The sequence below is a fragment of the Lithobates pipiens genome, unplaced genomic scaffold (assembly GCF_037356315.1).
Source record: "Lithobates pipiens isolate NorthernLeopardFrog02 unplaced genomic scaffold, aLitPip1_a1.2 Scaffold_18, whole genome shotgun sequence".
NCBI lineage: Eukaryota > Metazoa > Chordata > Amphibia > Anura > Ranidae > Lithobates > Lithobates pipiens.
Window position 1 is genome coordinate 555,178,760 of NW_027507758.1, and position 12,116 is coordinate 555,190,875.

General features: G+C 40.2%; 1 protein-coding gene across 1 annotated transcript in view; it reads left to right on the forward strand.

Annotated features, from left to right (window-relative positions):
* LOC143988963 (adhesion G protein-coupled receptor F5-like) overlaps positions 1 to 12,116 on the forward strand; it is a 102,879-nt gene that overhangs the window by 660 nt on the left and 90,103 nt on the right. The window contains exon 2 of the mRNA XM_077488923.1: positions 7,659 to 7,774. Within this exon, the coding sequence (XP_077345049.1) occupies positions 7,659 to 7,774 (116 nt within the window). The remainder of the gene's footprint in view (positions 1 to 7,658; positions 7,775 to 12,116) is intronic.

Consider the following 12,116-nt stretch of genomic DNA (forward strand, 5'->3'; position numbering starts at 1 on the left):
CAAGAATAGACTTCTTTCTTACAAATGTATACACTCTGCAGACCATAGGCAAAGCGGATATCCACAATATCACATGGTCGGATCATGCACCGGTAACTCTTGAGGTTGTGGATTCAAGCACTGTTTCCCACAGACCTATGTGGCACAATAATACCTTCCTTCTATTGCAGCCCAACTTGAGGGATGAGATTGAAGGAAAAATTCAGGATTATTTCACGATCAATGACACTGGGAACTGTTCCCCCACGACAGTTTGGTGTGCACATAAGGCTTTCACCAGAGGGATTCTTATACAAATTGCCTCTAGAGAAAAGAAAAAGAAACTGCAGCACATAACAACAATACAAAAGTCTATAGCTGATCTAGAAGCGCAACACAAAAACCCCAGTACCACCTCCACCCAAATACTTAAAAGCCTTAATTTGTGCCGCAAGGAACTAAGACAGGTGCTTAGGGCGGATTATGACGTGTACTTTAAAAGACTTAAACTGACATATCACGCACACAAAATAATAGGGCAGGACAGCTGCTGGTCTCCCAACTAAAAAAACGACAAGCACGTTCCAACCTCACTCAGATAAAACACCACCAAACCAATGCCACTATACAAAACCCGAAAGCCATAGCTAATGCATTCAGAGACTACTACCACTCCCTCTACAATCTTAATACTAATACAGATACTCACCAACCCACTAAAGCTGAGATCAATAAATTCCTTAATGGTATCCAATTGCCCTCGCTAGATAACACCACACTGCAAAAACTGAACGTTCCTATTACTGAAGCAGAAGTTGACATGGGTATTAAAACCCTTCCTATGCACAAGGCACCAGGAGCGGATGGCTTTTCCGCTGAATACTACAAGGCCTTTACTAAGCTACTTACCCCTAAACTAGTTGAAGTCTTCAATGGGGCGGAAAAATCTGTCTCTTTTCCGAGCGAAATGCTACAAACAGTCATAATCACGCTTCCAAACCTGGCAAGGACAGGTCAACCCCCCAAAACTTTAGGCCCATATCACTTCTAAACATGGATCTTAAAATATTCGCCAAATCCCTAGCTAACAGATTGATGGAAATTACCCCATCTCTCATAGGCCTGGATCAGGTTGGTTTTGTTAAGGGCAGGCAAGCACCTGATGGGATTAGGAGAATGCTTGACCCACTGCATTTTGCAGAAATATCAAAAGAACCTAGCGTATTCCTAGCCCTGGATGCTGAAAAGTCCTTTGACAGGGTCCATTGGGGATACCTCTCTGAGACCTTACATCAATTTGGCATATCTGGAATGATCCATTCAGCGATCATGTCCTTGTACTCCAACCCCTCTGCCTGAGTCTATACCTCTAGCTTACTTTCAGATCCATTTGCCCTCTCAAATGGGACCCCTCAAGGATGCCCATTATCCCCATTTCTCACTTGTTATAGTGCCTCTAGCAGAATACATAAGATCAAGTAAAGCAATACAAGCTATCAACATAGGCACCGAGAGTCACAAACTAGGTTTATTTGCTGACAATGTCATATTGACCATAACCAAACCAGAATCATCTATTCCAGGAATTCAGCCCCTACTGATTAAATTTGGAGAGGTCTCCCTCTATAAAGTTAACATGACCAAATGTTGTGCCCTTACACTAAATATGCCAAAGAAAGCAGTCAACAGTCTCAATAAGGTATTCCCCTGCAATTGAGAACCCCCCCTCGATCACCTATTTAGGTATACAGCTAACCTCATCCTCCACAAAAATGTACGCTATACTCACTAAAGTAGAAGAGCTACTCAACCAGATAAACAAACTCCAACTAAAGTGACTTGGTAGAATTGCTGCTTACCAAATGCAAGTGTTGCCCAAAATGTTATACTATTTTAGAGCACTACATATATCCCCATCCCTCAATCATTCTTCTCGCAGCCAACAACAAGCCTGCGGAAGTACATATGGGCAGGAAAAAAACCTAGAATAGTGCTATCACATCTCTATAAAGCTAAACCACTTGGAGGAGTAGGATACCCCAATGTGCAAGAATACTATAGAGCTGCAGTACTCAATCAAATTAAGTATTGGTTCTCTTGCCAATCAGATAACAGGTGGACACAAATAGAAAGACAAATTACACCAGGGCACAATCTTCCAGCCTTAGCAATGGCAGCCAGCCTACACCATAACCCATCACTTCCCCCTTACCCGACCATACAAGCCACAACAGCAGCATGGTCTTCACTGACAAGGCAAAAATGTACTGACAAACCACTGTGCACACCACCAATTCCCTTGGCATCCTATGAATACCTAATTCAGGGGCTATATACCCAATTCTGAACAAATAAGGGGGTGCATTTCTTAACAGCTGATATACCAGACCCAGATACACTGGATAGATATAAGACTTACAAAGTACGGCACTTCAAACTCTCGAACCAGGCCCACCCCATTCCAGGCAAAATAAAAGAGATATCATTATTTTATAAGACTACCTCCCCCCTATATATTCAGGCTAAAACACCCAACATGATAAAATGGGAAAGGGATTTACAGAGAGAATTTACTCTACCGCAATAGCATTTAGCTATACGATATAGCAGCAGCTCCTCAGCGTGTGTAGACCATTGAGATAACACCCAGAAACTAATTGACAGGTGGTATCTCACGCCTGTTTGTATAAACAAAGTGGATCCAAATGCCTCACCAAGGTGCTGGCGAGATTGCAGCGGAACTGGCAATCTAATGCACATTCTTTGTAGCTGTGCAGTGATATGTCCCTTCTGGGAAAAAGTTTTTTCCCTAATCCAAGAAACGACACCATCTCTAGCATTACTGAGTTACGGTGTTGAGCAAATTCCCCCTCTAACGAGAAAAGTAATTATGCATATCCTATTTGTATCACGATAGCAAAGGAATGGCGCTCCAAGACATCCCCAAATATTGAGAAAGTAATCTCCAGAATGAACACATAATACACTATGGAAAAGATGTTTGCATACAAGAACAGGAGAGCCAAGGGGTTTCATAAACACTGGAATAGCTGGAGAAATTCCCCAAAAGCCTCCTCACATTTATGATGTAATTTCAAGTCGTACAATCCCCAGTGTTAGATAACTTTATGTGTTTTATAAAAAATATTCTGATTTGTTCCTTATTTCAGAGCGTCTCTTGGTGCTCACGTGACTGCTCGCCGCTCTCCTCTACCAATGTGATAGCTACAGCGGGAGAGGCTGAGAACCCCCGCTGACGTCCGCCAGAAGGTGAGGAGGAGCATGGCGAGCAGTCACGTGATTGCAGAGAGGCGCTCTGAAATAAGGTACAAATCTGCATATTTTTTTATAAAGCACATACACTGAGCACATAACGTTATCAAACACTGGGGATTGTATGAATATACCAGCAGCGGCGGAGGCGATCGGGACCTGTCTGTGGCTGGGTATGGAGATGAGTGAGGGGAAGATGGCCCCACCCGTCTCCATACAATAGCAGGGCGGAAGCGACGTCAAAACGTCACTTCCGCCCATACGTTTTAAAGGGCCATTTTTTTGTTGTCATTTTTTCAAATGACAATTTTTTTTCTTTCTTTTATTGCATTTATTGCAAGTCCAAATATGAGCTCTAAGGACTTTTTGACCCCAGAGCTCATATTTAAGAGGACCTGTCATGCTTTTTCCTATTACAAGGGATGTTTACATTCTGAGTAATAGGAATAAAAGTGGCACAAACTTTTTATTTTTTTATTTTTTTTAAACAGTGTAAAAATAAATAAAATCAAGTAAAATAAATAAGATATTTTTTTTTTAAAGCGCCCTGTCAGGACGAACAAACGCATACGTAAGTAGCCGTCCGCATATGAAAACGGTGGTCAAACCTCACATGTGAGATATCGCCTGGATCGTTAGAGCGAGCGCAATAATTCTAGCCCTAGACCTCCTCTGTAACTCAAAACATGCAACCTGTAGAATTTTTTAAACGTCGCCTATGGAGATTTTTAGGGGTAAAAGTTTGATGCCATTCCACGAGCGGGCGCAATTTTGAAGTGTGACATGTTGGGTATCAATTTATCTTTCACAATATAAAAAAATGGGCTAACTTTACTGTCTTTTTTAATTCAAAAAGTGTTTTTTTTTTTTTTTTAAAGTGCGCTTGAAAGACCACTGCGCAAATACGGTGTGACAAAAAGTATCGCAATGACCACCATTTTATTCTCTAGGGTGTTATAAAAAAATGTATAATGTTTAATCATTCTAAGTAATTTTCTAGCAAAAAAATAGTTTTTAACTTGTAAACACAGAGTTTGAAAAAGAGGCTTGGTCTTAAAAGGTCCTGTCGTGCTTTTTTTCTATTACAAGGGGTGTTTAAATTCCTTGTAATAAGAATAAAATTAATCCAAATTTTTTTTTCAAAAGGACAGTGTAAAAATAAAAAATAAAAAGTAAAATATTTTATTTTAAAGGGTTCCGTCCCTCCGAGCTCGCACGCAGAAGCGAATGCTTATGCAAGTCGGACCAGCCGCCCACATATGTAAACGGTGTTCAAACCACACATGTGAGGTATCGCCGTGATTTTTAGAGCGAGAGCAATAATTCTAGCCCAAGACCTCCTTTATACCTCAAAACTAGTAACCTGTAGAAATTTTTAAACGTCGCCTACGGAGATTTTTAAGAACCAAAGCTTGTCATCATTCCACTAGCAGGCGCAATTTTGAAGCGTGACATGTTAGGTATCAGTTTTACACATAACATTATCTTTCACATCATAGAAAAAAATTGGGCTAACTTTACTGTTTTATTTTTTAATTCTAAAAAGTGTATTTTTTCCCAAAAAATCGCATTTGTAAAACAGCTGCGCATATACGGTGTGACATAAAGTATTGCAACAATCTCCGTTTTATTCTCTAGGGTGTCTGCTAAAAAAAATATATAATGTTTGGAGATTCTAGGTAATTTTCTTGCTAAAAAAAAAAACAGATTTTAACTTGTAAACAACAACAAGTATCAGAAATAGGCTCAGTCCTTAAGTGGCCATACTCCGCAGGCTGTTCCCAATTACTTTAGGCTTTTAATAATTGTACCTGCACCAACTTCTGAATCAACTGTGCTCAAAAGGATTTTATATATGGAGGTTTCCTTTTTTTTTCCTTGTTGCTGAACTGGATGGACTTGTGTCTTTTGTCAGCCTGATCACTAGGTAACTATGTAAACAAGAAACAGCAAACATGGTGCAGGTTTCAACATTTCTCACATACATTTTAAAAATATGCATTTTTTTTTTAGAAAATTACTTAGAACCCTAAAACATTATATATTTCTGAAAGTAGAGACCCTGGAGAATAAAACAATGCTTTTTGCAATTTTTTTATGGTGCACGATATTTTCGCAGCTGTTTGTTAAATGCAAAAAATATGTTTAAATTAATTTTAGTGCACATAAACACAATATAATACCCAGTTTTTTGGTAAAATATAAAAGATGATGTTGTGTTGAGTAGTTGAGTACATAGATACCAAACATGTCAAGATTAAAAATTGTGAAATAGTGACAAACTACAGAGAACGCCTAATTATGATGATAATTCAGATGATCTTTTGTTTCTTCAGGACCCTGGCCCTTCATTGTGAGTAGCTTTTCAGATATTGAACACATTCTCTACTTACTCAGGGCTTAGGGTTAAATCTAGTGTATTGCCAATTAATAATGGTCCACGGGCGGCTGCTATCCCTGACATCCCTTTACCCTGGGTTTCCTTATTAGGTATCTGGGGATTATAATTTCTGTTGAAGTTTCTGAGTATTCTTTGGTACACCTACTCTTCCTAATACCTGCATTTAGAAGTCATCTGGTGGCATGGAAACATCTGTCCCTTTCACTTATGGGCAGGATTAATTTGCTGAAAATGTAGATCTTACCTGTAGCATTATATTTCCTCCATATCTCCCTAGTTTGGGCTACCTGCTCCTATTTTAATAAATTGGAGGGCTTGTTCAGCTACTTCTTGTGGTCTTCATCCCATCCTAGATTAGGCTTGCATGTTCTACAGGAACCTTTAGGTCAAAGGGGCCTTGCATTGTTAGATTTATACAAATATTTTTTAGCCGGCCAGATGGTATTTGCATGCAGATGGCTGATGAGAGATGATGGAGATGCAACCACAATTTTTGAGGCAGCATTGGTGGGTTCCTATGAGGGCCTCCAGCACCTGTTTTTCTGAGGTCCCCCGTGGTACCCATCGCTAATGGGCTCTTTGAAGCTTACGGTCAAGACATGGGACAGGGTGCAAAGTATCATGCAGTCTGAAGGAAGGGTGGACTCCCCCTCGACTCCACTCTGGTACAAACTCTGATTGCCTCATTTTGGCGTAATCCCAAATCCTATAGTGTGGGTGGGTAGGAGGATTAAACAGTTTAAAAAAAATATGGGAAATGGGCAGTTGTTTACATGATGATGATCTCAAGTCCAAATTCCAGCTCCCAAATTGGTATTTTTTTCCGCTACATACAGTTGCATCATGCATTCATCTCCCATATTGGTGCTGATACCGTGCAGGTCCAGTTCTCCGATTTAGAGAGGTTATTGGGAGTAAAGTCACTCAAAAAGAAGTTGTCTGAAGTGTACAATTAATTATTTACCGTCAGACCTAAATCCTTTGAGAAATGCAGGGAAAATTGGATGGCAGTAATACACTGCCTTTTGTCAGAGGTTTAAATGTATGGTCTGGTCCTTACTGCTTGGTGGTATTGCACTGGGGGGAGGGGGGGGGGGGTGGGGGTTGGAGGGAATGCTCAGGTTTTTGTACTGTTTTTTAGTATTATTACTTGTGTTATGTGTGATGTTTGTTGGGTACTTTTGTTACCCTATTTTGTACTTTTGATTGCAAAACCAATAAACACAATTTTCAAAAAAAAACACCAGCATGTCTTTGGATTGTGGAAGGAAACTGGAGTACCAGAGGAAACCAATGCAGGCACAGGGAGGACAAGCAAATTCCATACAGGCAGTGCCATGGTTGGGTGTGGTCCTTTTAATACCCTCTATATAAAAGGGAAGAAGAAATAAAATTAAATATGCATTCATTGTCCAAAGTGGGGGCAAAGAAAAAGACATTCATAAATTGTAAAATCAGTCTGTATATGCAGTAAAGCATGCTTGGTGTACTCACTGTGGAGCCTAAGGGGTTAATTTTTTGCATTGTTTATAAAGGCTGTTTGATTCCCTCTTTGATACTCCTCTTCTTCCACTGTCTCCAAAAAAATAACCTGATATTTATAGAGCCGGGGACAGGCTGCACTTGCTTGGTTTGGTGTGTATTGCTAGAGTTTTTTTTTCTTGGGAGGGTGCATGTGATCAGCACAGGGCCAATCAGCACTGTCCAGACAGAGGATCAGGGGACAATGAAAACCCCTCCTACAAGTTTTACTAGGAACTGATAGAAGTCACAAGGCTGTTATATACTGCTGATGAGAAAGGGTATTTATCAGTTTATATTAACTATTTACCGTGGGAGACCAGATATAGTGAATGCACGGTCCTTGGTTTTATAAGTACACCCATGTGAATGAGGGCTTATTCACTACATTAAATGAACACTGTCTTAATTTACTAAGCAATCATAAACAACTATTTCACTGGGTTTCATGATCAGCCCTTCAATATTTATCATTTTCTTTCAGCAACCTGCAGGAGAATGATAGGACTGCCATCAATTTTGTACATATTTTTATATCTCTCATGGCAAACATCCAGTGGCTTATTGGAGAAAGATTTTCAAGATGATTTAACGCCATCTGTAAGTGAACAACACAAATAACATATTGCATGTGTTTGTTACAACCGATCACTAGAAGGAAAATATCATTCACACAAGGCATACAATACCATACACCCATGTAAAGGGCCATGTTTACCCACACAGTGATGCACAGGTGTTCCGTCCCATTCATGTCAATTGCAACGCAGCCATATGACATCTGTGTAGGTGTGAGTTTGGGGACCTGCATGCACCTGCACCCACACAGATGTCATATTGGGACTGTGTTCATCCAGCCACTGTGTCCCAATAGAAATGAATGGGACTGCAGGCACTGGGATATTCAGAACACCTGTTTATCCCTTTGCAGATACAGAAAAAGGCCTCTTTCACATGGACACAGCCACTGCTCCCAATGTGACATCCATGCAGATGCACCCAAGGTACGCTTGGGGGCAGTTCACCTGCAACACCTGTGCATCCCAGTTCTGGTAAAACACTACCCTGCATGGGGCATGGTTATAACCACAACGTGTGAACGAGGTCAGATAGTTAGATTCTGTATGGTATCATAAGCAAGCAAGAAATAAAAATAACATTAAATAAATAAACCTACAAACCCAAATATGGCATAAAATAGGCTGTAAAATGGCAATTATTAAATCATTCTAAAAGACTTAAAATAAATAATCAATTTAATAATCCAAATAAATTTTAAAAAATTGCAAGACAGTCATTACGATTCGAGCCGCATCCACAAATAACTGAATTTTTCAAACAAGCCATTGTAGGTAGAGGATGCACTTTAATTATTATGGGTGGGGCATTCATGTAAAATGATGTGGGTGGAGTATAAAAATTGTGTTTGAAAATATAGAAAATATTTGGGGGTCCTGAGTAATTTTCTAGCAAAAAAAGATGATTTTTACATGTAGGAGAGAAGTGTTAGAATTGGCTTGGGAGGCAAGTGGTTTAGAAACACTTAAAAAAAATAAAGAAAACTGTAGTTAATTTCAACAGTTTTTGCAGCTCAAGCAGAGGAAAAATGCGGAATCACTCAATTCTAAGGAAAATATTATAGAATCACCATGTGCTTTGCAGTTCTAAGACCCCTTTCACACTGAGGGTGTTTTGCAGGCGCTATAGCATTAAAAATAGTGCCTGCAATCCGCCCTTAACCACTTGGCGCCCACACTACGTCTATTGACGTCATGGGCTTTCAGTGGTAATATCTGAATGATGCCTGAGGCCACAGACATCATTCAGATATTGCCGTTTTCAGCCATCGATTCCCTGTACCATAAGAATGATCATATCGGCTGTTCCCTCGCTTGATCGTTCTTACGGGCGGCGGGAGGGGACGCCCCCCCCCCCCCCTCCTGCCGCCCTCCGGTGCTTTTACCGACTCATTGTTTCCATCGGTGAGTCAGTCACAGGATCCGCCAGCCCCAGAAAGTTATCATAGAGATTTCCGTCAGACTAGATCCTGGAGTCTCTATGATCGTTCAGAGGCCAGGCGCAATGTTATGACGTCACGCCCGGCCTCTGTATTCAAATTAACGGCGCCGATCTGGCTAGGAAGCCAGGATCGTTTTTATTTTTTTTATTTTTTATTCTTCCCAGCCTAGAGGTGAGATATGGGGTCTTATTGACCCCATATGTCACTGTAAATATGTCCGATCATGCCATATTCCTATTACAAGGGATGTTTACATTCCTTGTAATAGGAATAAAAGTCATACATTTTTTTTTTAAGTGTAAAACTAAAAAAATAAAAATAAAATTAACAATAATAAAAAAAAAAATTTAAAGCGCCCCTGTCCCCGTGAGCTCGCACACAGAAGCGAACGCATACGTAAGTCCCGCCCACATATGAAAACGGTGTTCAAACCACACATGTGAGGTATCGCCACGAACGTTAGAGCGAGAGCAACAATTCTAGCCCTAGACCTCCTCTATAACCCAAAATATGTAACCAGTAAAAAATTTTAAAGCATCGCCTATGGGGATTTTTAAATACCAAAGTTTTGCGCCGTTCCACGAGCGCGTGCAATTTTGAAGCATGACATGTTGGGTATCTATTTACTCCGTGTATCCTCCTCTTTCACATTATGTAAAAAAATTGGGCTAACTTTACTGTTATTGTTTTTTTTAAGCATGAAACATTTTTTTTTCTGAAAAAAATGTGTTCGAAAAATTGCTGTGCAAATACCGTGCGAGATAAAAAGTTGCAACGACTGCCATTGTATTCTCTAGGGTCTTTGCTAAAAAAACATATATAATGTTTGGGGGTTCTATGTAATTTTCTAGCAAAAAAATTAGGAATTTTACATGTAGGAGTGAAATGTCAGAATTGGCCTTGATGCGAAGTGGTTAAACAGCTGCTCCATTGTCTCCAGTGTGAAAGCCTGAGGGATTTCACACTGGAGCTGTGCGCTGGCAGGACATCTGGAAAAGTCCTGCCAGCAGCTTCTTTGAAGCGGTGAGGGAGCGGTGTGTTTACCGCTCCTCCACTGCTGCTCCCCATTGAAATCAATGGGGCATTGTGGCTATAACGCCGGCAAAACGCCGCTATTGCGGCGCATTGTGTTATTGCGGCGCATTGTTGCAGCCTAAATGCACTGCAAATCCGATGGCAAAACGCTGCTAAAAATAGTGCCGTTTTACCGTCGACGCTATGGGCGGCACAGTGTGAAAGGGGGTCTAAAACAAACATTTGCATCAGATTACATCTGCTAGCTAGTCTGCAGTTAAACAAATGAGTGATTGCACAAGTTGGTGAGAGGTTGAACCAACCTGATTGACATGAGTCATGGTTCTAACATGAGAGATGTCGGTTGAAACCAAGGAGAGGACTCCTTCAAGAAGGTAAAACATCAAGGAATGTTGCAAAAGATGTTGGTTATTCCCAGTCAGCTGTGTCTAAAATCTGGACCAAGTACAAATCAAATGGGAAGGTCGTTAAAGGAAAGCATACTGGTAGACCAAGGAAGACATTAAAGCATTAAGATAGAAAACTTAAAGAGGAAGTAAACCCTCTATAAAATAAAAAAAACACCCTGCAAGACAAAGGCATAATGAGCTAATATGCATAGCATAATGAATTGCTTACCTGAGATCGAAGCCCCCGCAGTGACCATCGGTCACCTCCTCCGTCGTCGCCATGATACCTGGAGCGACTTCGGTGTATTGCGGCTCCGGCCAGTCACAGCGCAGGAGCCAGGAGTGATGGCACAATCCTATTCATTAAACGGTACGCTCAGTGCGCGCATGCACCTGCGCCGTAGACATCGGTGCCATCTTTCTTGAAAATATCAGGAGAGGAGATATTTCTTGCACCAACAGGTAAGCCTTAATCTAGGCTTACCTGTAGTTCAAAGTGGTCTGTAACGGTTTACAACCACTTTAAAGCAATATGCTTTGAAAACAGAAAATGCACAAAAAAACTATTGGGGAACAAATGGTCAGAAACTGGGGTCAATGTCTGTGACCGAACTGTAAGGCATTACCTAAAGAAAATTGGATTTACATACAGAAAAGCCAAACGAAAACCATCGTAAACACCTAAACAGAAAAGACAAGGTTACAGTGGGCTGAAGAAAAGCAATCATGGACTGTTGATGACTGGATGAAAGTGATGAATTACGAATCTGTATTGGGAAGGGTGATGATGCTGGAACTTTTGTTTGGTGCCGTTCCTATAAAATGTATGAAGACAACTGCCTGAAGAATCATTCATGATAACGGCACAGGGGAGATGACAGTCATTAAATCTTCAGTAAATGCACAAATTTATATTGAGATTTTGCACACTTTTCTTATTCCATCAATTGAAAGGATGTTTGTTGATGATGACATCAATTTTCAGGATGATAATGCTTCTTGCTATTGGGTAAAAGCCATGAAAACTTTCCTTCAAGAAAGACATATGTCAATGGCATGGCCTGCAAATAGTCCAGACCTCAATCCAATTGAAAATCTATGGTGGAAATGAAAGAAAATGGTCCATGACATGACTCCAACCTGCAAAGCTGATCTGGCAACTGCAATAAGAAAAAGTTGGGATTGATGATGAATACTGTTTGTTGATAGTTAAATCCATGCCTCAGAGAATTCAAGCTGTTAAAAAAGCCAGTGGTGGTGCAGCAAAATACTAGTGGTGTATTATAGTGGTTTTTTTTTCATGATTCCATAGTATTTTCCTCAGAATTGAGTGATTCCACATTTTTTCCTCTGCTTGATCTGCTAAAACAGTTGCAATTGACTACAGTTTTCTTTCTTTGTTATTTTTTAAGTGTTTCTTAAAACCAGACGGTTGGAATGTTAAATGAAAATAGTTTTGAGGCATATCTGTAATTTGTTTTTTTTCTACACAATTAAA